The sequence below is a fragment of the Mustelus asterias genome, chromosome 27 (assembly GCF_964213995.1).
Source record: "Mustelus asterias chromosome 27, sMusAst1.hap1.1, whole genome shotgun sequence".
NCBI classification, from domain to species: Eukaryota; Metazoa; Chordata; class Chondrichthyes; order Carcharhiniformes; family Triakidae; genus Mustelus; species Mustelus asterias.
In genome coordinates, this window is record NC_135827.1 from 41,843,187 (window position 1) to 41,869,651 (window position 26,465).

Consider the following 26,465-nt stretch of genomic DNA (forward strand, 5'->3'; position numbering starts at 1 on the left):
TTCACTGTCCATTATGCCACCAATCTTGGTGTCTTCTGCAAACTTACTAACCACGCCTCCTAAATTCTCATCCAAATCATTAATATAAATGACAAAGAACAGTGGACCCAGCAACGATCCCTGAGGCACACCGCTGGTCACAGGCCTCCAGTTTGAAAACCAACCCTCTACAGCCACCCTCTGTCTTCTGTCATCATGCCAATTTTGTATCCAATTGGCTGCCTCCCTCTGGATCCCGTAAGATTTAGCCTTATGCAACAACCTACCATGCCGTACCTTGTCAAAGGCCTTGCTAAAGTCCATGTAGACAACATCAACTGCAATGCCCTCATCTACCTTCTCGGTTACCCCTTCAAAAAACTCAATCAAATTCGAGAGACATGATTTTTCACTCACAAAGCCATGCTGACTGTCCCTAATTAGTCCTTGCCTCCCTAAATGCCTATGGATCCTTTCTCTCAGAATACTTTCCAATAACTTACTCACTACAGATGTTAGGCTCACCGGCCTGTAGTTCCTAGGCTTTTCCCTGCAGCCTTTCTAAAACAAAGATGCAACATTTGCCACCCTCCAATCTTCAGCCACCTCACCAGTGGTGTCGGGTCAGTCACACAGTGACAGGGCTACACTATCAAAGAGCCAGTCAATCACACAGCGACAGGGCCACACTTTCAAAGGGTCAATCAGTCATACAATGACAGGACTGCATTATTGAGGAGTCAGTCAATCATTCAGTAATAGGGCTGTACTATTGAGGGTTCTGTTCGGCAATTCTAAAGTGATAGGATGCTCTCATGTGGGATTAATCAGTTATGCATCAATATAATTATACTTACAACAAACCACTGAACGTATTTCACAGAGCTTGGGGTGGATATCTCTGGAACACATGTTATGTCTATGGGTTTTCCGATCTCTGCTTCCACTACAGGTGGTGTAGAAACATGAACAGTGCCATTTATGCCTGTGAGCAAAGAGCAAACAATGATGTTAACTTTAAATGTTTTATCTGCAGCTCTCAATATGCCTCCTGCTTGAAAATAAAGTTTGACAGATCTATGGTGTGTATCAGCAATCGATACAGAGTTAAGTGTGGGTATATCGAGATCGTTCGAGTGAGGGATGTAGGGTATATCTTACAATGAGGATTCGGTTATGTCAGGATGTTACAGTGAAGAAGGCAGGTTATATGTGTGCTACAATGAGCAGTACAGTGTATCAGAATGTTACAACAAGGTTTGTGGAGTATATTAGTGTTACAGTGAGAAGTGTAGCTTATATCAGTGCATTACAGGGAAGGGTACTGGGTGTAGATCAGGGTATTAGAAGCAGTATGGAGTACTTATATCAGTTTTGCAGTGAGGAGTTTGGGGCATATTAGGATTGTAATAGGAGGCAACCCCCTATTTTCTGTGATAAATTGCTGGAACAGAGAAACAAAACTGATGCTCAGGGAATTGAGAAATTTTTGGACAGAATCAAGTCATCTGGAAAAAAAATGATCAGAAAAATCAGACACAGATAGTACCTCTTGGCACCAATGATTTGGGAGTGAAACACATTCTTTCTGACAACTGTACCACACTTGTCCATTTTCAGTGCTTGTGTAATTATACTGGATATTATAAGGAAACAAGTTACTTACTTAAATAGCAACAAAAAACAATCACTGTTGGAATGAAGTGTTTTAGGTTGGCAGCCAGCTTATACGATCTTAAGAAAGGCATCAATTCTGAAGATCTTGAGTTAACCAGTACGAAAGAGCCAAAAGCAACATTCCATACTCACAGCCACCTTCATAATAAACCTCCTCCTCACTCTCATCCCATTATCAATATAAACCATTATATTCACTTGCCAATCTCCACACTCCGTCTTTACAACCCGATTTTATGGATTTCATATTTATCATTCATGGATGGATCTGGCAAAGTTTCTTTTTCATATATTTAAACAACACAATGATATATAAATCATGTTGAAATCAAGTGCCTGATGGAAGTATGATCAGACATCTTGGACCCGACTCTCAAAATAACTTTATTCACCAGCAGCTGTGCTTTAACCTCTTATTTTATCACGGTTCTGAGGACTGTGTTCCATTCCAAAACAATGTGTTGCAACATAGAACAATCAAAGGCTGAACACAGTAGCAACTGAAAGGTTAAAGTAATGTTTTAAACTCTCGCCTTCAGAAGAAATATTGGGAGCCCTTTCTTCCAAGGAGGTAATGTGTGTCAACATCACCATGGAAACTGTCATCATAAATATACCTTCTTGCAAGCAACTGCTCCCAATATTTCTTCAGAAGCAGAGACTTTAAAGCATGTATTAACCATTCAGACGCTGCACACTCAGCCTTTGATCATTCTATGTTGCGATTCATTGTTTTGTAGTGAGACAGTGTTAACAGAACCATGAGAAAATGTGGGCTTAAAGCACAGCTGCTGGTGAGTAAACTAAATAGTGGGGGAAGGGTTCAGTTGCACAGAAAATTAAAAAATCAAAGTTAAAGGAGAAGGTAGGAGTGCAGGTTAGTGATGAGGCTGGTTGTTACCAAAAAATAAAAGAAATGAACAGAACATGTGAATATCATATTAAACCAAGGAATCGCACAAGAGTCGGGAAATTTGATAATTGAACATGTATCTGAATACACAAAACGTTCAGAATAAAATTAATGAGTTAACAACACAAATAGAGGCAAATGGGTATGATTCGGTGGTGATTTCTGAAACGTGGTTGCAGGGAAACAAGGTTTGGGAATTGAATATCCAAGGGTACTTAGCATTTTAAAAGGATAGACAGAAAGGAAAAGGAGGTGAAGGAAGAGATAAATGCTGTAGTAAGAAATGATGTAGACACTTGAGATCAAGACATAGAATCAGTCTGGGTAGAAATAAGAAATATTAAGGGAAAGAAGTCCCTGGTGGGAGTAATATATGGGTCCCCAGACAGTTCCGCAGTGGGACACAAGATAAATGAGCAAATACTGGGGTTGGATGAAAGGTATGGCAACAATGATGGGTTATTTTAATAAGTAAATAGACTGGATTATAAAATTGACAAGGGTAGCCTTGAATAAGGGTTCATTGAATGTTTTAGGAATTGTTCATTAGAACAATATGTGATGGAACCAACTAAGGAGCAGGCTATTCTGGATTTGGTGTTGTGTAATGAGGGATTAATTAATTATCTCACAGTTAAGGATCCTCTAGGGGAGAGTAACATCCATGGCTAAGCAAGGAAGTTAAAGATACCATAAAGGCAAAAACTAAGGCATACCATATTGCAAAGACCAGTAACAGGCTGGAAGATTGAGAAACTTTTAAAGATCAACAAAGGGTTACTGAAAAAGTAATAAATAAAGCAAAGCTCAATTATGAAAGAAAACTAGCACAAAATATAAAAAATGATAGCACAAAACAAGAAAGAGAGTAGCTAAAGTGAATGTTGGACCCTTGGAGGATATGAATGGGGAGTTAATAGGAGGGAACACTGAAATAGACCAGAGACACTAAATCAGTATTTTACCCCAGTTTTCATGGTGGAGGAAACTAGTACCATTCCAATAGTAACAGGCAATGCCGAGGTAATAGAAAGGTAAGTGCTGTGTGACTGAGAGGAGTGCTTTTGGAGTTGGGTGAACACAGGGAGTTAGTGAAACAGGCAGCAGAGACTACAAGCGAGGGTGCTGATTGGTAAGCGTTTTTTCTTTTTGCTCTTGGCATTGTAGTTGTTGTACACTATTATAGTGTTTCTGTGTAATTTCTGTGGTTTATAGTTTGAAAAGGTTATACTCGGTAGTAACAAGGAGCAGGAAAGAAGAGCTCTAGAAAATTGTATATATCTGAAACAAAACATCTTTCAAAAGTTTAATTTAAAGGGGTCAGAAATGACAGGAGAACTCCAAGCCGTGGTTTGCTCGTCTTGCTCCATGTGGCAGGCTGGGGACAGTTCCAGTCCCCTGGGTCAGCATGTGTGCGGGACGTGTCCCCAGCTACAGCTCCTGGAAGCTCGAGTTTCAGAGCTGGAGCGGCGGCTGGAGACACTGTGGAGCATCCGTGAGTCAGAGAGTATCGTGGATAGTACGTATAGAGAGGTGGCCACACCGCAGGCTCAGACTCCACAGGCAGGAAGAGAATGGGCGACCACCAGACAGAACAAGAGAGATAGGCAGGTAGTGCAGGAATCTCCTGTGACCATTTCCCTGCAAAACAGATACACCGCTTTGAATACTGTTGGGGGGAATGACCTCTCTAGGGAAAGCAGCAGCAGCCAAACTCATTGCACCACGGTTGGTTCTGCTGCAGAGGGGAGGGTAAAAAGTGTGCCAGCGCAATAGTTATAGGGGATTCAATTGTAAGGGGAATAGATAGGTATTTCTGAGGCCGCAAACAAGACTCCAGGATGGTATGTTGCCTCCCTGGTGCTCGGGTCAAGGATGTCTCGGAGCAGCTGCAGGATATTCTGAAGGGGGAGGGTGAACAGCCAGTGGTCGTAGTACACATCGGTACAAGTGACATAGATAAAAAAAGGGATAAGTCCTAAAAGCAGAATACAGGGAGCTAGGAAGAAAGTTAAGAAATCGGACCTCAAAGGTAGTGATCTCAGGATTACTACCAGTGCCACGTGCTAATCAGAGTAGAAATGAGAGGATATATCGGATAAATACGTGGCTGAAGAGATGGTGTCAGGGGGAGGGTTTCAGATTCCTGGGGCATTGGGACCAGTTCTGGGGGAAGTCGGGTTACACCTGGGCAGGACTGGGACTCCCCCTGATGTCCGAGGGGGACTGTTTGCAAGAGCAGTTGGGGAGGGTTTAAAATAATATGCCAGGGGGATGGGAACCTATGTAAGGAGTCCGAGAAGGAGGGAGCAAGGACAAAATGTGGGGAGAATGTTCCAACTACATCAAAAATCAGGAAGAAAGTTAAAAGGAAGGAGCACTCAGGAGATGTTATTAATGGAAGTATTAGAATTCAAAAAGAAGGTACAAAAACTAGCATAAGGGCACTTTATCTGAATGCTCATAGCATTCAAAACAAGGTAAATGAGTTGACAGCACAAATTATTGCAAACAAGTATGATTTGGTGGCTATTACAGAGACATGGTTGCAGGATGGTCACGACTGGGAGTTGAATTCCAGGGGTATCAAACTGTTCGGAGGGACCGACAGGAAGGTAAGGGAGGTGGTGTAGCTCTGATATTTGAGGATGATATCAGGGCGGTAGTGAGAGATGATATAGGTTCTATGGAAAAGAAGGTTGAATCCATTTAGGTGGAAATTAGAAATAGTAAGGAGAAAAAGCCACTGATAGGCGTAGTCTATAGGTCACCAAATAATGACATCATGGTGGGGCGAGAAATAAACAAAGAAATAACTGATGCATGTAAAAGTGGTACAGCAATTATCATGGGGGATTTTAATCTACATATCAATTGGTCAAACCAGGTCGGTCAAGGCAGCCTTGAGGAAGAGTTCATAGAATGTATCCGCGATAGCTTCCTTGAACAGTATGTAATGGAACCGACAAGGGAGCAAGCTATCCTAGATCTGGTGCTGTGTAATGAGACGGGAATAATTAATGATCTTGCAGTTAGGGATCCTCTTGGAAGAAGCAATCACAGTATGGTTGAATTTAAAATACAGATGGAGCGTGAGAAGGTAAAATCCAATACCAGTGTCTTGTGCTTAAACAAAGGAGACTATAAAGGGATGAGGGAGGAGTTGACTAAGGTAGACTGGGAGCAAAAACTTTATGGTGGGACAATTGAGGAACAGTGGAGAACTTTCAAAGCGATCTTTCACAGTGCTCAGCAAAAGTATATACCAGTGATAAGGAAGGATTATAGAAAAAGAGATAATCAGCCATGGATATCTAAGGAAATGAAGGAGGGTATCAAATTGAAAGAAAATGCATACAAAGTGGCAAAGATTAGTGGGAACCTAGAGGATTGGGAAATCTTTAAAGGTCAGCAGAAAGCCACGAAAAAAGCTATAAAGAAAGGTAAGATGGATTATGAGAGCAAACTAGCTCAGAATATAAAAACAGATAGCAAAAGTTTCTACAAATATATAAAACGAAAAAGAGTGGCTAAAGTAATCATTGGTCCTTTAGAGGACGAGAAGGGGGATGTCATAACTGGAAATGAGAAAATGGCTGAGGCATTGAACGGGTATTTTGTGTCGGTCTTCACAGTGGAAGACACAAATAACATGTCAAAAATTGATGCCAGGTGAGAACCTAGAAACTATCATTATCATGAAAGAGGTAGTGTTGGGCAAGTTAATGGGGCTAAAGGTAGACAAGTCTCCTGGTCCTGAAGGAATGCATCCCAGGGTACTAAAAGAGATGGCGGGAGAAATAGCAAATGCACTAATGGTAATTTACCAAAATTCGCTGGACTCTGGGTGGTTCCCACAGATTGGAAAAGAGCAAATGTGACGCCACTGTTTAAAAAAGGAGGTAGACAAAAGGCAGGTAACTATAGGCCGGTTAGCTTAACTTCTGAAGCAGGGAAAATGCTTGAATCTATCATCATAGAAGAAATAGCAAGACATCTGGATATAAATTGTCCCATTGGTAAGACGCAGCATGGGTTCATGAAGGGCAGGTCATGTTTGACTAATTTGGTGGAATTCTTTGAGAACATTACATGTTCAGTGGACAATGGGGAACCTGTGGGCGTGGTGTACCTGGATTTCCAGAAGGCATTTGACAAGGTGCCGCACCAAAGACTACTACATAAGATAAAGGTGCACAGTGGTACGGGTAATGTATTAGCATGGATAGAGGATTGGTTAACTAACAGAAAGCAAAGAGTAAATGGGTGTTTTTCTGGTTGGCGATCAGTGACTAGTGGTGTGCCTCAGGGATCAGTGTTGGGACCGCAATTGTTTACAATTTACATAGATGATTTGGAGTTGGGGACCAAGTGTAGTGTGTCACAATTCGCAGATGACACTAAGATGGGTGAAAGAGCAAAGTGTGCAGAGGACGCTGAAAGGGATATAGATAATATAAGTGAGTGGGCGAGGGTCTGGCAGATGGAGTACAATGTTGGTAAATGTGAGGTCATCCATTTTGGTAGAAATAACAGCAAAATGAACTATTATTTAAATGGTAAAGAATTGCAGCATGCTGCTGTGCAGAGGGACCTGGGTGTCCTTGTGCAGGAATCTCAAGGAGTTGGTTTGCAGGTGCAACAGGTAATTAAGAAGGCAAATGGAATTTTGTCCTTCACTGCTAGAGGGATGGAGTTTAAAAACAGCAAGATTATATTGCAGCTGTATAAGGTGCTGGTGAGGCCACACCTGGAGTACTGTGTACAGTTTTGGTCTCCTTACTTGAGAAAGGATATACTGGCACTGGAGGGAGTGCAGAGGAGATTCATTAGATTATTCTGGAGTTGAGAGGATTGCTTATGAGGAGAGACTGAGTAGACTGGGGTTATACTCATTGGAATTCAGAAGAATGAGGGAGGATCTTATAGAAACATATAAAATTATGAAGGGAATTGATAAGATAGAAACAGGGAGGTTGTTTCCACTGGCTGGTGAAACCAGAACTTGGGGGCATGGCTCAAAATAAGAGGGAGCAGATTTAGGACTGAGATGAGGTGGAACTTATTCACCTAAAGAGTTGTGAATCTCTGGAATTCCCTGTGGAAGCAGTTGAGGCTACCTCATTGAATGTTTTTAAGGCAAGGATAGATACATTTTTGAACAGTAAAGGAATTAAGGGTTATGGTGAATGGGCGGGTAAGTGGAGCTGAGTCCACAAAAAGATCAGCCATGATCTTATTGAATGGCGGAGCAGGCCCGAGGGGCCAGATGGCCTATTCCTGCTCCTAGTTCTTATGTTCTTATGTTAAAGGAAGGAACTTAGAATAATCATCATCAATAGGGAAAAAATGCTGAGGAAACTATTGGGACTGAAGGCAGACAAGTCTTCAGGCCTGATGGCCTACGTCCTAGGGTTTTAAAAGAACTGGCAGTGAAGATAGTGGCCGGAACTCCACTACCTCACCCACCACGGAATCGGAGCGGGCGAGGGTCCGACAACGGAAATTTCCATTGACCTCGGGCGGGAATTTCCGGTCTCACTTGAGCGAGGCTGTAAAATCCCGCCCAGTAGATCCATTGATTATAATATTCCAAAATTCCCTGAATGTGGGAAAGGTTCCAGTGAATTGTAAAAATACTAATATAACACCCTTATTCAAAAAGGGAGGTAAGCAGAAAGTAGGAAACTATAGATCAGTTAGTTTAACATTTATTGTTGGGAAATTGCTAGAATCCATTATTGAGGAAGTAATAACAGGACATTTGGAAAATCAAAACGCAACCCATCAGAGTCAGCATAGTTTGATGAAGGGTAAATCATGTTTGATTAATTTGCTAGAATTCTTCAAAGACAAAACAAGCAAAGTGGATAATGGGGATCCTGTAGATGTAGCATATACAGACTTCCAGAAGGCATTTGATAAGGTGTTGTACAAAAGGTTAATTAATATACAAGGTAAGGTAACATGGCATTAGAGGTAATTTATTATCTTGGATAGAAGACTGGCTAACTGACAGAAGGCGAGAGTCGGGATAAATGGGTCTTTTTCTGGTTGGCAGGATGTAACTTGTGGAGTGCCACAGGGTTTGATCCTCCGGGCTCCAATTATTTACAATCTATATTAATAACTTGGACGCAGGGATAGAAGGTTCTATAACCAAAATTGCAGTTGACGCTAAAATAGGTGAGATAGTGAGTTGCGATAAAGAAATATGCAATTCACAAATGGATATGGATAGGTTAGGTGAGTGAACCAACATTTGGTAGATGGAATTTAACACGGATAAATGTGAGGTCATCTATTTTGGTCGGAAAAATAGAAATGCAACTTATTATCTAAATGGACAGAAACTTTAGAGTGCTTTGGTACAGAGGGATCTGGGTGTACTCGTGCATGAATTGCAGCAAACTCGTATGCAGGTGCAACAGATAATAAGGAAGGCAAATAGAATTTTGGCATTTATTGCCAAAGGAAGAGAGTATAAAAGTAGGAAAGTGTTGCTGCAACTGCACAAGGTATTAGTGAGACCGCATCTGGAGTATTGTGCGCAGTTCCCTTACTTGAGGAAGGATGTAGTTGCATTGAAAACAGTTCAGAGGAGGTTCACTAGATTGATTCCAGAGATGAGGGATTTATCTTATGAAGAGAGGTTAAGCAGTTTAGGCCTATACTGTCTAGAGTTTAGAAGAATGTGGGGAGATCTAATTGAGGCATACAAGATGCTAAAGGGAATTGGTAGGGTAGATGTAGAGAGGATGTTTCCTCTTCTGGGGCAAGCTAGAATGAGAGGTCATAGTTGTAATATAATGGGTAGCAGATTTAAAACAGAGATGAGAAATTACTTCGAAGGGTTGTGAATCTGTGAGATTCACTCCCCCAGAGCGTGGTAGATCCTGGGACATTGAGTAAGTTTGAGATAGATAGATCTTTAATTAGTAATGGGTTGAAAGGTTATGGAGAACAGGCAGGGAAGTAGAGTTGAGGCTGAGACAAGATCAAGCCATGAACGTACTGAATGATGGCACATTGAGGAGCTGAATTGCCTACTCCTAGTTCTTATATAAAGTGGGTCAGGTCAAAGAAAGTTCCTCCATGTGATCATACTTCTAACAAACACTAATTGTTGACTGTACCAAGCTGCACATAAACACTGAGACTGATAACAACTGGGAGCATTAAACTGTATGTGCAGTTTATCTGTTATTCAAGCTTTTATCAGTTGGTTACACAACATCTAGACTACAATTGTCAGCAATTCCTCACACCGTTCAGGAACTTATTGTTTATAATGGCGCTAACTCACAATTCGACAGCTGTCACTGGCCAATGTGCAGTAAATACCCTACTAGCTCAGCCTCTTCAGTTGGTAGGTATTGGAGTTACACAAATCAGGAAAGCTGACAATCCAGTGCTCTTTAATTGAATTTCAACTGAATAGGGATGTGGACCTCCTGGAAACTGCTTGTAAGTGGATGTTGGGTAAGGACAGTGGGCTATGTTATAGCGATCTTAACTGGAACTTAATTGGAGTAGTTACAGGAGCCAGGCAAAGGTTGCATATTCTGCGGCGAATGGCTCCCCAAAGCCTTTCCACCATTCACAAGGTACAAGCCAGAGCATGATGAAATATTGTCCACTTGCATGACTGAGTGCAGCTCCAACAACATTCAAAGAAGCTTGACTGCATTCAGGACAAAGCAGCCTGCTTGATCAGTTCCCCCCATCGACCACCAACATATTGAGCTGCAATATGAACCATCTGCAAGATGCACTGCAACAACTCAGCAATTATTCTTCAATAACACCTTCCTAACCAACAACCTCTAATGCACAAAAGGAAAAGAGACTAGTTGTATGAGAACATAATCAACTCCGAGTTTCTCTCCAAGATACACCATTCAGAATTATTGCCATTCCTTTATTGTTGTTGGGTCAAAATCTTGGAACTCCCTACCGAACAGCACTGTTTGCATACCTGCATCACATGAAGTACAGTTCAAGAAGGTAGCTCAACATCACCTTCGCAAAGACAATTAGAGATGGGCAATAAATTCTGCCCTAGCCAATGATGCCTACATCCCATGAGCAAATAAAGGAAATTGAATAATAATGTCAATATTCACTGTCTAGGGTAATCCACAAAGGACAATTAGGTATGTACTGGGTACTATATCAAGAGTTTGTATCCTCAGTAAAAAAAGAAAGAAAAATTTAAAAATATTGAAATCTAGGGCATATAGTGTGGGAAGAGGGAGAAAGGGCATCAATTCAACATTACTACCTCTTAAAAAGGGCTGGTCATCTCAGGCAATTGTATGCCACGAGTTCAGATCAATAGGTGCACGAGCAGAAACCTAGCCGCAGAACACAACTTTTCACACAAGGAGCAAACGGTGTAGTTTGAAGAAAAAAGCATTTAACTCCAAGATAAAATGAATAACTTGTATTTATATAGCACCATTTACAACCTCAGGACATTCCAAAGGTTTCAAAAAAAGCAATGCGATAATAATCAGATAATCTGGTATAGTGATGTAAGTTGAGGGATAAATGTTTGTCAGGACCAAGGAGAATTCCCCTACCTACTTTAAAATAGTGCCATTGAATTTATCACATTCACCTGAGAGGCTGGACAGGGCTTCCATACAATGTCATCTAGAAAACAGCACCTCTGACGGTGCAACACTCTCTCAGTACTGAAATCCAACAAAGTAAAATTAACTCAGATTTTTCAAAAACAGAAGAGGAACAACCCAGGTGACCAGGTAGAATTTGTAGCTGCTTTCCCCTTACTTTTGTCAATCAAATTCAATCTGAAAACAGAATTTAAAGAAATAACTTACACTGTTTGTACTCAGACAAAAATGAAAAAGTCGGCTTATGATGAAAGAGAGGAGGTGTGGGATAGAGGGAAAGTTGGCCGATTGGATAGGTAACTGGCTGTCTGATCGAAGACAGAGGGTGGTGGTGGGTGGAAAATTTTCGGATTGGAGGCAGGTTGCTAGCGGAGTGCCACAGGGATCAGTGCTTGGTCCTCTGCTCTTTGTGATTTTTATTAATGACTTAGAGGAGGGGGCTGAAGGGTGGATCAGTAAATTTGCTGATGACACCAAGATTGGTGGAGTAGTGGATGAGGTGGAGGGCTGTTGTAGGCTGCAAAGAGACATAGATAGGATGCAAAGCTGGGCTGAAAAATGGCAAATGGAGTTTAACCCTGATAAATGTGAGGTGATTCATTTTGGTAGGACTAATTTAAATCTGGATTACAGGGTCAAAGGTAGGGTTCTGAAGACTGTGGAGGAACAGAGAGATCTTGGGGTCCATATCCACAGATCTCTAAAGGTTGCCACTCAAGTGGATAGAGCTGTGAAGAAGGCCTATAGTGTGTTAGCTTTTATTAACAGGGGGTTGGAGTTTAAGAGCCGTGGGGTTATGCTGCAACTGTACAGGACCTTGGTGAGACCACATTTGGAATATTGTGTGCAGTTCTGGTCACCTCACTATAAGAAGGATGTGGAAGCACTGGAAAGAGTGCAGAGGAGATTTACCAGGATGCTGCCTGGTTTGGAGGGTAGGTCTTATGTGGAAAGGTTGAGGGAGCTGGGGCTGTTCTCTCTGGAGTGGAGGAGGCTGAGGGGAGACTTAATAGAGGTTTATAAAATGATGAAGGGGATAGATCGAGTGAACGTTCAAAGACTATTTCCTCGGGTGGATGGAGCTATTACAAGGGGGCATAACTATAGGGTTCGTGGTGGGAGATACAGGAAGGATATCAGAGGTAGGTTCTTTACGCAGAGAGTGGTTGGGGTGTGGAATGGACTGCCTGCAGTGATAGTGGGAGTCAGACACTTTAGGAACATTTAAGCGATTATTGGATAGGCACATGGAGCACACCAGGATGATAGGGAGTGGGATAGCTTGATCTTGGTTTCAGATAAAGCTCGGCACAACATCGTGGGCCGAAGGGCCTTTTCTGTGCTGTATTGTTCTATGTTCTATGTTCGAGAGAACGGATGAAATCAAACACAAAGGATTGTTGCCACTTGGGGCAGTGTTGGGTGGGGTATGTAAACAGGGAATGGCAAGGATGTTTTAAACACCCAGACACAGTCTTTCAGACACACCACATACACGTGCCCCACGCTCTCGCTCACATACACACGCTCACACACTCTCACTCACACAGACACAGACTCTCAGTCACTTATGTTCTCATGTTCACACAGGTGCTAGATTTTGTGGGGTTTAGGAGAATTGTCGGAGATGTGGTGGACAGGCCCCATCAGTTCCATGGGGCTGGCTGATAGAAACAATGGTTTCAGGCACTAAAGTGGCCACTGTCGGGCTTTCCCCACAATTGAGGTTCCGAACATCTAAACTGCCGCCCGCTAAGAGCTAGTGGCCAGAGTGACTGCTGGAAGCACTGCATTCACCAGAGGCCCAGGATTATGGGACGCCAGAACTAGGTGAGAATAGGATGGGGGTCATGGGAAGGGGGTTGCAGGAGGATGAGTGTCAGCGGCAAATGTAACTGGGGTGGCTTTCAGTGTCGCCCTTCTCAATGCCGGGTCCTCCAATCAGACACAAACTGTCAATGCCAAAGGACCCCTCCCTCCATCCACCAGCCATCCAGCAGTACAGGAAAGCCACGCAGTTCTTGTTAAACCCCGAGGCTCCATTAAATTTCAGTAGCCTCAGGGATAATGGATGTCACTGGCTTATTAATGAGCCTATTTGACATTCCGCTGCAGAATCTTGCGTCAACCCCTACCATCCTCTGGTTTAGTCGAGGGAGGATCTTCACCCACCGGGAGACTGATGTGGGGCCTCTCCGTGATAAAGTGGGCACAGCTGCCATGGTTCCAGCAGCAACGGGTCACATTAAATCCATCCCAAACTGCACAATTATGACTCACACTCAGCCAGTGTGAGTCTGTTGAATCCAGATGTTCCCAATTAAGGACATGAGAATTTTCTCAACCGCTACCAGTTGCAGAAATCTATTTCTGGCTCTTTCGTTGTGCTCCATTTGGGACTTGACAGAGTTTCTAAGTAAGCTTCACAGTCTGTTTAGTAAAATATTAGCATTCACATTTTTGGCAGCCAGCTCTCAATAGCTGCACTCATTCTGTTTATCCTCACTGGCCAGAAATCAAGCAACTTGATCTCAACGTCAAACACGTGTAATCTGTTAAGGTTAAAATTAGGCATTGACACAAAGATTTGTTAACCGTTTCACTGCAAACCCAACCACAGTTTGTGGGTTGAAGATAAAAGTGTATATAAGGACACAAATTTGGGCAACATGGTGGCACAATGGTTAACACTGCTGCCTCACAAGGCCAGGGACCGGGGTTCAGTTCCGGCCTCGGGTCACTGTCTGTGTGGAGTTTGCACATTCTCCGCCTGTCTGCGTGGGTTTCCTCCAGGTGTTCTGGTTTCCTCCCACAGCCCAAAGATGTGCGGGTTAGGTTAATTGGCCAGGATAAATTAACCCTAGTGTCAAGAGGATTAGCAGGGTAAATATGAGGGATTGCGGGAGTATGGCCTGGATGGGATTGTGGTCAGTGCAGACTTAATGGGGCAAATGGCCTCCTTCTACGCTGTGGGGATTCTATGAAAATTGCATAAAGTGAGACTCAGCAATAACTGTGCTGCAGTGCATTGCTATATTATCTCACTTAATAATACTTTCATAACTCAGCATTTGGATGGCAGTGGTATAATCAGACAAAGTCAGTATGGATTTACAAAAGGAAAACCATGCTTGACAAATCTATTGGAATTCTTTGAGGATATAATTAGTAGAGTTGACCGAGGAGAACCAATAGATGTGGTTTATTTAGACTTTCAGAAGGCTTTCAACAAGGTCTCACATAACAAACTACTATGTAAAGTTAAAGCACATAGGATTGCAGGTAGTGTCTTGCGATGGATAGAAAGCTGGTTAGCAGATAGGAAGCAAAGTGTTGACATAAATGGGTCTTTTTCTGATTGGCAGTCAGTGCCTAGTGGGGTTCCGCAGGGATCTGTGCTAGGACCCCAACTGTTCACATTATAAATTTATGATTTTGATTTGGAAGAGGGAACTGAATGCATTATCACCAAATTTGCAGATGATACAAAGTTGGGTGGGAAGGTGAGCTCTGAAGAGGATGCAGAGATGCTTCAGTGTGATTTGGACAGGCTGATTGTGTGGGCAAGTGCATGGCAGATGCAGTATAATGTGGAGAAATGTGACAACTTTTGTAGCAATAATAGGAAAACAGATTATTACTTGAATGGGTGTAAATTGAGCGAGGTGGAGACTCAGTGAATCCTTGGAGTCCTCGTGCATCAGTCACTGAAAGTAAACATACAGGTACAGCAAACATTAAAGAAGGCAAATGGTATGCTGGCCTTCATAGCCAGAGAATTTGAGTATAGGGATAGGGATGTTTTGCTGCAATTGTAGAGGGTGTTGGTGAGGCCACACCTGGAGTATTGTGTGCAGTTCTGGTATCCTTATCTGAGGAAGGATGTCCTTGCTATAGAGGGAGTACAGCAAAGGTTTACCAGGCCGATTCCTGGGATAGCAGGTCTGTCATATGAGGAGACACTAAGTCGGTTAGGATTATATTCACTGGAGTTTAGAAGAGTGAGAGGGGATCTCATAGAAACTTATAAAATTCTAACAGGATAGATTCAGACAGAATGTTCCCAATGGTGGGGGAGTCCAGAAGTAGGGGTCATAGGGTGAGGATAAGGGGTAAATCTTTTAGAATTGAGGTGAGGAGAAACTTCTTCTCCCAGAGGGTGGTGAATGTGTGGAATTCAGTACCATCGAATGTAGTTTGAGGCCAAAACGTTGTCTGATTTCAAGAAGAAATTAGATATAGCTCTTGGGGCTAAAGGAGGGATCAAGGGATATGGGGAAAGGGGGAGCGGGAAGAATCAAGATATTTAATTCCATGATCAAAATGAGTGGCGGAGCAGGCTCGAACGGCCTATTCCTGCTTTTAGTTCCTATGTTGTGCAGTTTTGTACTTTAATTTTACTCACATTTTCACACATGAAGCCGTTCTCCCAATCCATTAAGTAAACTTTAAAATAACTAGTTATAGGATATGTAGCTGGAACATGTCTCACCAAAAGGACTCTATCCTCTCGTTAACTTTCTCTTCCTTTCCTGTCTTGTTGCTTTTGGTTCTATAAATACTTAGCCTCCAGAACCTCAAGCAATGTCTGGTCAGCAATGCCTCTATTCTCTTATTGAGGTAAAGTTCTACTGGAGTCTTTTTGCTGGGTTTCCTATATGATCATCAGGCTATTCGACTCTAGTGAGAACAAGGCCTCCAGTGGGTAAGCATTGAGGCTAACTGGAGGGAGATATGTCCACTATAGCAAGATGACCCAAAACTTGAAAGTAAACTGTGAAGAGAACAATGTAGAACTTCAAAAGGCCGTAGACAAGTTAGTAGAATGTGCAATAGGTGGCAGATGAAGTTCAATGAAGAGATGTGTGAGGTGATTCACTTTGGTAGGAAGAATATGGAGAGACAATATAAAATAAGGGATAAAATAACCTACTGTGGGTGAATAGGGACATAGAATACAAAAGCAAAGAGGTTATGCTGAAGTTACACAAGACATTAGTTAGACCTTAGCTGGAATATTGTTTACAGTTGTGTGTGACACATTGTAGGAAGGATATGAACGCATTAGAGAGAGTTCAAAGAGGTTTACAAGAATGATTCCAGGGATAACAAAACTTCAGTTATGAAGATAGCTTGGAGACAATGGGACTGTGTTCCTCGGAGAGAAGAAAACTAAGAGGAGATTTGATAGAGATGTTCAAAATCATCAGAGGGTTGGAAAGAGTAGATAGGGAGAAATTGTTCGCCCTTGCAAAAGGATCAAGAATAAGAGGGTAAAAGAGGCAAATGTGCAAGTCCACAAATCCTTGAAGGTGGCAACACAGGTGGAGAAGGTGGTGAAGAAGGCATATGGTATGCTTGCCTTTATAGGACGGGGTATAGAGTATAAAAGCTGGAGTCTGATGATGCAGCTGTATAGAACGCTGGTTAGGCCGCATTTGGAGTACTGCGTCCAGTTCTGGTCGCCGCACTACCAGAAGGACGTGGAGGCATTGGAGAGAGTGCAGAGAAGGTTTACCAGGATGTTGCCTGGTATGGAGGGTCTTAGCTATGAGGAGAGATTGGGTAGACTGGGGTTGTTCTCCTTGGAAAGACGGAGAATGAGGGGAGATCTAATAGAGGTATACAAGATTATGAAGGGTATAGATAGGGTGAACAGTGGGAAGCTTTTTCCCAGGTCGGAGGTGACGATCACGAGGGGTCACGGGCTCAAGCTGAGAGGGGCGAAGTATAACTCAGACATCAGAGGGACGTTTTTTACACAGAGGGTGGTGGGGGCCTGGAATGCGCTGCCAAGTAGGGTGGTGGAGGCAGGCACGCTGACATCGTTTAAGACTTACCTGGATAGTCACATGAGCAGCCTGGGAATGGAGGGATACAAACGATTGGTCTAGTTGGACCAAGGAGCGGCACAGGCTTGGAGGGCCGAAGGGCCTGTTTCCTGTGCTGTACTGTTCTTTGTTCTTTGTTCTTTGTGATGTGAGGAAACCTTTTTCACCTAACAAGTGGTTCGATTCTGGAATGTACTGCCTGGAGATGTGGTGGAGGCAGTTTCATTCAAGAGGGTATTCGATGATTACTTGAATAGAAACAATTTGCAGGGACAAGGCAGGCAATTGGCACTAAGTCATGATGCTCATTTGGAAAGCCGATGCAGACAGGATGGGCCAAATAGCCTCTTTCTGTGCCACAAGAATTCTGGGATTCTGTAAGCTTTAAGGCTTTTGCTCCATCTTTCCGTTTGCTGTCTTAGGAAATGGGGAGGGGGAATCTCCATCTGGCATCAGATTTCCACCTCACCTGGCTATGTGCACAAAGCAAGCAAGGAAGAGGTTGATTTGGGCAGGGTGAAAAGAAATCCCAGTTAGGGCAATAAGATGGTAGTACAGTTCATTCATCACCTTGTTCCAACCTGATTTCAGGCAGAATCTCAGTGGGGAAATTCCCCTAGTGTCTGCAGGCTATTATATCAGGACATGCATAACGGGTATCAGTGGTAGATATCAGTAACAACAACCATCTGGTTTACTAATGTCCTTTAGGGAAAGAAATCTGCCGTCCTTACCTGGTCTGGCCTACATGTGACTCCAGAGCCACAGCAATGTGGATGACTCTCAACTGCCCTCCAAGGACAACTAGGGATGGACAATAAATGCTGACCAGCAAGCGACACCCATGACCCACGAATGAATTTTTTAAAAAACAGGCTGCTTTTTCTCTTGCATACGAACATAGGAATATAGGAATATATGAATTAGGAGCAAGAATAGGCCACTCAGCCCTGTAAGCCTGCTCCACCATTCTATAAGATCATGGCAGATCTGATTATAACATGAACCCCTGTCTACCCCTGATAACATTTCACCCCCTTGTTAATCAAGAATTTACCTAGCTCTGCCTTTAAAAATATTCAAAGACTCTGCTTCCATTGCCTTTTGAAAAGAGATCCAAAGATTCCCAACCCTCAGAAAACAATTTTTTCCTTATCTCTTTCTGTTGAGCGCCCTCTTAGTTCTAGATTTTCCAACAAGAGGGAACATCCTCTCCACATCCAACCTGTCAATACGCCTCAGGATCTTTGATTTGATTTCTTGTCACATGTATTATACAGTGAAAAGTATTGTCTCTTGCCCACTATACAAAGTATACCGTACATAGAGAAGGAAAGGAGAGGGTGCAGAATGTAGTGTTACATTCATAGCTAGGGTGTAGAGAAAGATCAACTGAATGCAAGGTAGGTTCATTCAAAAGTCTGATGGCAGCAGGGAAGAAGCTGTTGGTCTGTGCCCTCAGACTTTTGTATCTTTTTCCTGATGGAAGAAGGTGGAAGAGAGTATGTCCGGGATGCATGGGATCCTTGATTATGCTGGCTGCTTTTCCAAGGCATTGGGAAGTGTGGACAGTGTCAATAGCTGGGAGGCTGGTTTGAGTGATGGTTTGGGTTTCATTCACGGTCGTTTGTAGTTTCTTGCGGTCTTGGACAGAGCAGGAGCCATACCAAGCTGTGATACAACCAGAAAGAATGCTTTCTATGGTGCATCTGTAAACGTTGGAGAGAGTCGTTGCAGACATGCCAAATTTCCTTAGTCTCCTGAGAAAGTAGAGGCGTTGGTGGGCTTTCTTAACTGTAGTGTCGGCATGGAGGGACCAGGACAGGTTGTTGGTGATCTTGACACCTAAAAACTTGAAGCTCTCAACCATTTCTACTTTGTCCCCATTGATGTAGACAGGGGCATGTCCTCCACTACGCTTCCTGAAGTCAATGACCATCTCCTTCATTTTGTTGACATCGAGGGCAAGATTATTGTCGTCGCACCAGTTCAGATTCTCTATCTCTTTCTTATACTTTTAAAGGTTTCAATCAAGTTGCCTCTTACTCTTCTAAACTCTAGTGCATACAAACGTTACCTTTCCAATCTTTCCTCATAAGACAATCGACACATTTCTGGTATTAATATGGTAAACCTTCTCTGAACTGCTTCTAATACATTTACACCTTTCCTTAAAAATGCCCAATACTGTGAATAATTCTTCAGATATGACCTCACCAATGCCCTGTACAACTGAAGCCTAACCTCACTACTTTGTAATCAATTCTCCTCAGAATAAATGATAACATTCTATTACTCTCTTAATTACTTCTTGTACCTGTATTAAGGCCTTTTGTAATTCATGTTCTAGGACATCCAGATTCCTCTGGAAAGCAAATTGCGTGGAGGACACAGAGTCTGCAGAGAGATTTGGATAGGCTAAGTGAGTGGGCAAGGATCTGGCAGATGGAGTATAACGTTGGTAAGTGTGAGGTTATCCACTTTGGAAGGAATAATAGTAAACGGGACTATTATTTAAACGGTGAAAAATTACAACATGCTACTGTGCAGAGGGACCTGGGGGTCCTTGTGCATGAATCACAAAAACTCAGTTTTCAGGTGCAGCAGGTAATCAAGAAGGCAAATGGAATGTTGGCCTTTATCGCGAGAGGGATGGAGTATAAAAGCAGGGAGGTCATGCTGCAACTATACAGGGTATTGGTGAGGCCGCACCGAGGGTTCTGTGTACAATTTTGGTCCCCTTATTTAAGAAAGGATATATTAGCTTTGGAGGGGGTACAGAGAAGGCTCACCAGTTTGATTCTGGAGATGAGGGGATTAGTTTATGAGGAGAGATTGAGTAGATTGGGCCTGTACTCATTGGAGTTTAGGAGGTTGAGGGGAGATCTTATAGAGACATATAAGATAATGAAGGGGCTAGACAGGGTAGAAGCAGCAAAGTTATTTCCACTTACAATGGAAACAAGAACTAGGGGGCATCGCCTCAAAATACGGGGGAGTCAATTTAGAACAGAGTTGAGGAGGAACCTCTTCTCCCAGAGGGCAGTGAATCTTTGGAATTCTCTGCCCAATGAAGCAGTAGAGGCTACCTTGTTAAATATGTTTAAGTCACAGATAGATAGATAGATTTTTAACCATTAAGGGAATTAAGGGTTATGGGGAGCTGGTGGGTAAGTGGAACTGAACACACTATCAGATCAGCCATGATCTTATTGAATGGCAGAGCAGGCTTGAGGGGCTAGATGGCCTACTCCTGCTCCTATTTCTTATGTTCTTATGCTCTTATGTTCTTATGTTCTCTGTACCACCATTTAGATAATAAGCTTTTCTTTTATTCTTCCTGCCAAAATGGACAATTTCACATTGGCCCACATTTTATTTCATTTGCCAGATTTTTGCCCACTCACTTAAGCTATGTCCCTTTGTAGCCTCCTTACGTCAACTTCACAATTTACTTTCCTACCTATCGTTGTGTTGTCAGCAAATTTAGCAACCATACCTTAAGTCCCTGCATCCAAATCATTCACATAAATTGTAAGAAGTTGAGGACCCAGCACTTATCCCTGGGTACATCACTCATCACCTCCATTTATGCCAAATCTGTTTCCCAGCCAATCTTCAATCTTACCTCTGTTATGAACCTCAGGGCGCTGAGATCCAACTGCTACCTACTAACCCACAGAGAGAATCTTCACAGATCTTTCTAGTGAGCTCTTACCTTGCAGTGCCAAATTGGAGGACGGGCATTCAGGCTTCAACCATTTTCTTTGTATTGGGGTATAAAGCATAGCAAAAATACTAGAAAGCAGATGCAATCATCAAGGGCACAAGTTGGGTGAGGAAACTTAGTGAGGCAATACATGAAGAGGCATTCTTCACCCAGTGATACAACTTTATTGCAGATGCTGTGTTGGGTGCCTCAACTCACATGGCCCAGGATCAGTAACGCTTGCAGCACCCAGACTGGTTATGAAACCGAACACCACAGCAACGTTTCAGAACATAGTCCTTGTTCACAATGCCACTGACACGGACCCCTTTCACCATCAGGACTAAACATCCAACATTCATTTTATCCAAAAAAGATCAATTATGGTATTTGAATTGGGCGCACACTTAATGCTAGGTATGTAAGGTATGCGCATTCTCTCACCTTTCCTTGAAGGTGCCCAATTTTTGTCCTGGCCAAATGGCTGCCCAGGCTCTGCATCAGAGTTGACGTTGGTGTCCTCATCTGTGGCAGGTGCAAAGCTTCAGCCCCCCGAGAAAGTGAAATTGTGCACAGCCCAGTAGACAATGACAATAAGCGACACTCGCTCATGCAGATATTGCAGGGCACTCCCGGATCAGTCCAGGCATCGGAACCTCATCTTCAGCAGGCCAAAGGTCTTCTCCAATGCTGTCCATGTTGATATACATGATGTGGGGATGCCGGCGTTGGACTGGGGTAAACACAGTAAGAAGTTTAACAACACCAGGTTAAAGTACAACAGGTTTATTTGGTAGCAAAAGCCACACAAGCTTTCGAAGCTCTAAGCCCCTTCTTCAGGTGAGTGGGAATTCTGTTCACAAACAGAGCTTATAAAGACACAGACTCAATTTACATGAATAATGGTTGGAATGTGAATACTTACAACTAATCAAGTCTTTAAGAAACAAAACAATGGGAGTGGAGAGAGCATCAAGACAGGCTAAAAAGATGTGTATTGTCTCCAGACAAGACAGCCAGTGAAACTCTGCAGGTCCACGCAACTGTGGGAGTTACAAATAGTGTGACATGAACCCCATATCCCGGTTGAGGCCGTCCGCGTGTGTGCGGAACTTGGCTATCAGTTTCTGCTCAGCGACTCTGCGCTGTGTGTCGCGAAGGCCGCCTTGGAGAACGCTTACCCGAATATCAGAGGCCGAATGCCCGTGACCGCTGAAGTGCTCCCCAACAGGAAGAGAACAGTCTTGCCTGGTGATTGTCGAGCGGTGTTCATTCATCCGTTGTCGCAGCGTCTGCATAGTTTCCCCAATGTACCATGCCTCGGGACATCCTTTCTTGCAGGGTATCAGGTAGACAACGTTGGCCGAGTTGCAAGAGTATGTACCGTGTACCTGGTGGATGGTGTTCTCACGTGAGATGATGGCATCTGTGTCGATGATCCGGCACGTCTTGCAGAGGTTGCTGTGGCAGGGTTGTGTGGTGTCTTGGTCACTGTTCTCCTGAAGGCTGGGTAGTTTGCTGCGGACAATGGTCTGTTTGAGGTTGTGCGGTTATTTGAAGGCAAGAAGTGGGGGTGTGGGGATGGCCTTGGCGAGATGTTCGTCTTCATCAATGACATGTTGAAGGCTCCGGAGGAGATGCCGTAGCTTCTCCGCTCCAGGGAAGTACTGGACAACGAAGGGTACTCTGTCCACTGTGTCCCGTGTTTGTCTTCTGAGGAGGTCGGTGCGGTTTTTCGCTGTGGCGCGTTGCATAGTTTCCCCAATGTACCATGCCTCGGGATACAACTGATACAATGCGCCACAGCGAAAAACCGCACCGACCTCCTCAGAAGACAAACACGGGACACAGTGGACAGAGTACCCTTCGTTGTCCAGTACTTCCCTGGAGCGGAGAAGCTACGGCATCTCCTCCGGAGCCTTCAACATGTCATTGATGAAGACGAACATCTCGCCAAGGCCATCCCCACACCCCCACTTCTTGCCTTCAAACAACCGCACAACCTCAAACAGACCATTGTCCGCAGCAAACTACCCAGCCTTCAGGAGAACAGTGACCAAGACACCACACAACCCTGCCACAGCAACCTCTGCAAGACGTGCCGGATCATCGACACAGATGCCATCATCTCACGTGAGAACACCATCCACCAGGTACACGGTACATACTCTTGCAACTCGGCCAACGTTGTCTACCTGATACCCTGCAAGAAAGGATGTCCCGAGGCATGGTACATTGGGGAAACTATGCAGACGCTGCGACAACGGATGAATGAACACCGCTCGACAATCACTAGGCAAGACTGTTCTCTTCCTGTTGGGGAGCACTTCAGCGGTCACGGGCATTCGGCCTCTGATAATCGGGTAAGCGTTCTCCAAGGCGGCCTTCGCGACACACGACAGCGCAGAGTCGCTGAGCAGAAACTGATAGCCAAGTTCCGCACACACGCGGACGGCCTCAACCGGGATATGGGGTTCATGTCACACTATTTGTAACTCCCACAGTTGCGTGGACCTGCAGAGTTTCACTGGCTGTCTTGTCTGGAGACAATACACATCTTTTTAGCCTGTCTTGATGCTCTCTCCACTCCCATTGTTTTGTTTCTTAAAGACTTGATTAGTTGTAAGTATTCGCATTCCAACCATTATTCATGTAAATTGAGTCTGTGTCTTTATAAGCTCTGTTTGTGAACAGAATTCCCACTCACCTGAAGAAGGGGCTTAGAGCTTCGAAAGCTTGTGTGGCTTTTGCTACCAAATAAACCTGTTGGACTTTAACCTGGTGTTGTTAAACTTCTTACCATGTTGATATAGACAGCAATTGTACCTCTCCTCTGCTTCTGTTCTTGGGTGCCTGGCAGGCATCATGAACCACCTCTTCAAAGGATACCTCTCGTCACCAATCAACCAACCATCGAGGCAAGATGGAGCTGTGAACAGCCTTGGCACTTGTGAGTGATGTAGAATGTAGGCACTAAGGGTAATGCTGTACAGGCCTGAGTAATGTTGTACAGACCAGTAGAATCTGGGTCTTGTGGTTACGAGCTAGCTGAACGGTTATAGAGTGAAACTCCTTCCTGGTTTGAGTTATAAGGAGATGGTTTGAGTTATAAGGAGAGGTTGGATAGACTGGGACTTTTCTCTCTAGAGCGTAAGAGGCTGAGGGGTGATCTTATAGAAGTCTATAAAATAATGAGGGGCACAGATCAGCTAAATGCTCAATATCTTTTCCCAAAAGTATGGAAGTCTAAAACGAGAGGGCATAGGTTTAAGGTGAGAGGGGAGAGATACAAAAGTGTCCAAAGGGGCAATTTTTTCACACAGAGGATGGTGAGTGCCTGGAACAAGCTGCCAGAGGTAGTAGTAGAGGCAGGTACAATTTTATCTTTTAAAAAGCATTTAGACAGTTACATGGGTAAGATAGATATAGAGGGGTATGGGCCAAATGCGGGCAATTGGGATTAGCTTAGGGGTTTTAAAAAAAAAGGTGGCATGGACAAGTTGGGCCGAAGGGCCTGTTTCCATGCTGTAAACCTCTATGACTCTATGTTGGCAAAGGTGTTTAGTTGGCTCTCCGGCACAGGTGCAATCAATGGTGCCTACAATTATTGGGAAGTCTCTAACCTGTTCAGCCATCCTGAAATTAATGTTCTCAGAGAGCAGAGCGTCCGTCACCAGCTTGATACAGCTGTGTGTAGCTGACTGGGAGACTCTAAAAGGATCATCCACTAAGCCTGGAAAGATCCAGAAGTGTGAAAGGTCACAGTGACCTTGAGAGCCATGGGCATTGTGTGTCCATCCACACAATTGGAAGCTTTCTCCAGTCTAATCATCTGACAGATGGTCATGAGAGCTTCCCTAGAAAGACATAGGCCCTGTGGCACTGGACCTCAGTCATGTCCAGGTTGTTGGTTCACTGCCTGTACATCCTGGCAGCTGGATAGTGGTATCTTCTGCGAGGACTTCCTTCCTGCCCGCTCTGAGCAACTGGTACCTTCACCTCTGTTCTAAGGTGATGCCTGCGACCAACTAGCCTCCTCTCTTTGTCCCGTCCTCCTCCTCAGAGGAGGTACTCCCTGTTGAGTACACTATATACATCTGCAGAGATGCAACTGGGGCTGACCCATACATGGAGGGCAACAGAGGGACCCAATCTCTGATGTTAGAGGACAGCAATGTCCTGAGAGCTCCAGGCTATGCCGAACCCTCCACAGAGTGCAGAAATACGCTGAAAATGTTCACAACCAAACTCTCACCTCACTCCCAAAAACTCCTAATTCCTCAGCCATCCTTTGCTACAGCCCCATTTATCCCACTCTAAGATGAAAAGAAAAATGCAAAAATGGATTGGCGCCTGCTTCTGCGATGAATTGCATGGGTGTTGTAATATTGTGGTTGATTGGAGAGAGAACTCTTTCAAAAGGCTCCATAATTGCCATGGGTGCACAATCGAACTGTGCCTACCAACCAAGATATCACACCAGTGTGTGATGACATCGGAATGCATGCCCAGTGTCATCACCCGCTATTTCATGTGCTTTCGGATCAGGATCCCGGAATGTGCAAACTTCTGCCCCATGAAATGATTGTAAGAGGCCATGAACACATTTGGAACATAGTCCTAAACTACATTCTTTTCCAAATTTCTCCCCTCCTCCCTGGAAGATACTGGGCAGAAATTTGTCTTTGGCGGTAGCAGAGATGGGGCTAAAAGGAATTCACTGTTGAAAGTACACACCCACCAATTTTAGTTTTGATTGAAATCAATGAACATGTAAATTGGACAGTATGCTAAACAGGGTCAAATCCACTATCTCCCCATTTACACCACTGACCAAGACCAATTCCACTCACCACTGGTCTTTCATGGGGTACATTATCATGGGCACAAGCAGCACCTTTTCTAATGGTCATTCTTCATTAATACAGGCTCAGACTGTTTTATGACTCATTTGTGAGCAGTGACATACAAGACTGAAGCTCTCTTTTGTTCTGAACAGGAAGCGGAAGGTTAGCATTAATCACCGGGGTTTGTTATACAATAATCTCCGCTTTGTTCCAGCAGCTGCATCTGTTTGATCCTCCTTGAAATCTATTCAATGCAATTTTTGAGGCAGCAGCAATATTTTTCAATGTCAGGCCAGCGTAATATCACTTACACTGCACAGCAGCAGTGAATCATTGGCACCCAGACGCTTATCCCTTGGGTTACTTATATAAAAAGAAAAGGCTGTGGACAAACATCATGTGAGAGGCATACACGAGGCTTGCATCTGACGTAAATGCATGGACAAGGCACTTAATATTTGGCTGCACACAATTCTTCTCAGCCGTACTTGATCTGCGTGCATTGATAAAGACAAATTTTGCCTGGGGTGACTCTTATATTCCCTTGTTAGCTTCTGGCCTCATTAATGCCTCAAAATGCATTGGTGATAAACAAAATTTGCTGTCCTACCCTCTCACAATGTGACTATATGGTTTCCGTATTCCATGAATACTCTTATGCAATATGTATCTCATACCTTGTGTCATGCTCTTTGTTGCTTTGGAGAAAGGCAGAGGTGTGACTGGTGACAGGATTTTTGGGGTAAGATTTAATTTAAAGTACTTCTTCGCGGGTGTTAGTTATTTATTTAATTATTTTTACATTTTGGTGCGAAACCGGCAGTGGCCGCGGGGTTTACTAGGAAGGGTCTTTTGAGTTTTTTTTAGTGC

At 43.6% G+C, this 26,465-nt stretch overlaps 1 protein-coding gene across 4 annotated transcripts in view; it reads right to left on the reverse strand.

The window, feature by feature from the left end:
• Positions 1–26,465, reverse strand: part of LOC144479980 (basal cell adhesion molecule-like) — a 227,500-nt gene that overhangs the window by 95,565 nt on the left and 105,470 nt on the right. For all 4 annotated transcript variants that reach the window (XM_078199122.1, XM_078199121.1, XM_078199120.1 and 1 more), the window contains exon 2: positions 837–964. In XM_078199122.1, the coding sequence (XP_078055248.1) occupies positions 837–964 (128 nt within the window). The remainder of the gene's footprint in view (positions 1–836; positions 965–26,465) is intronic.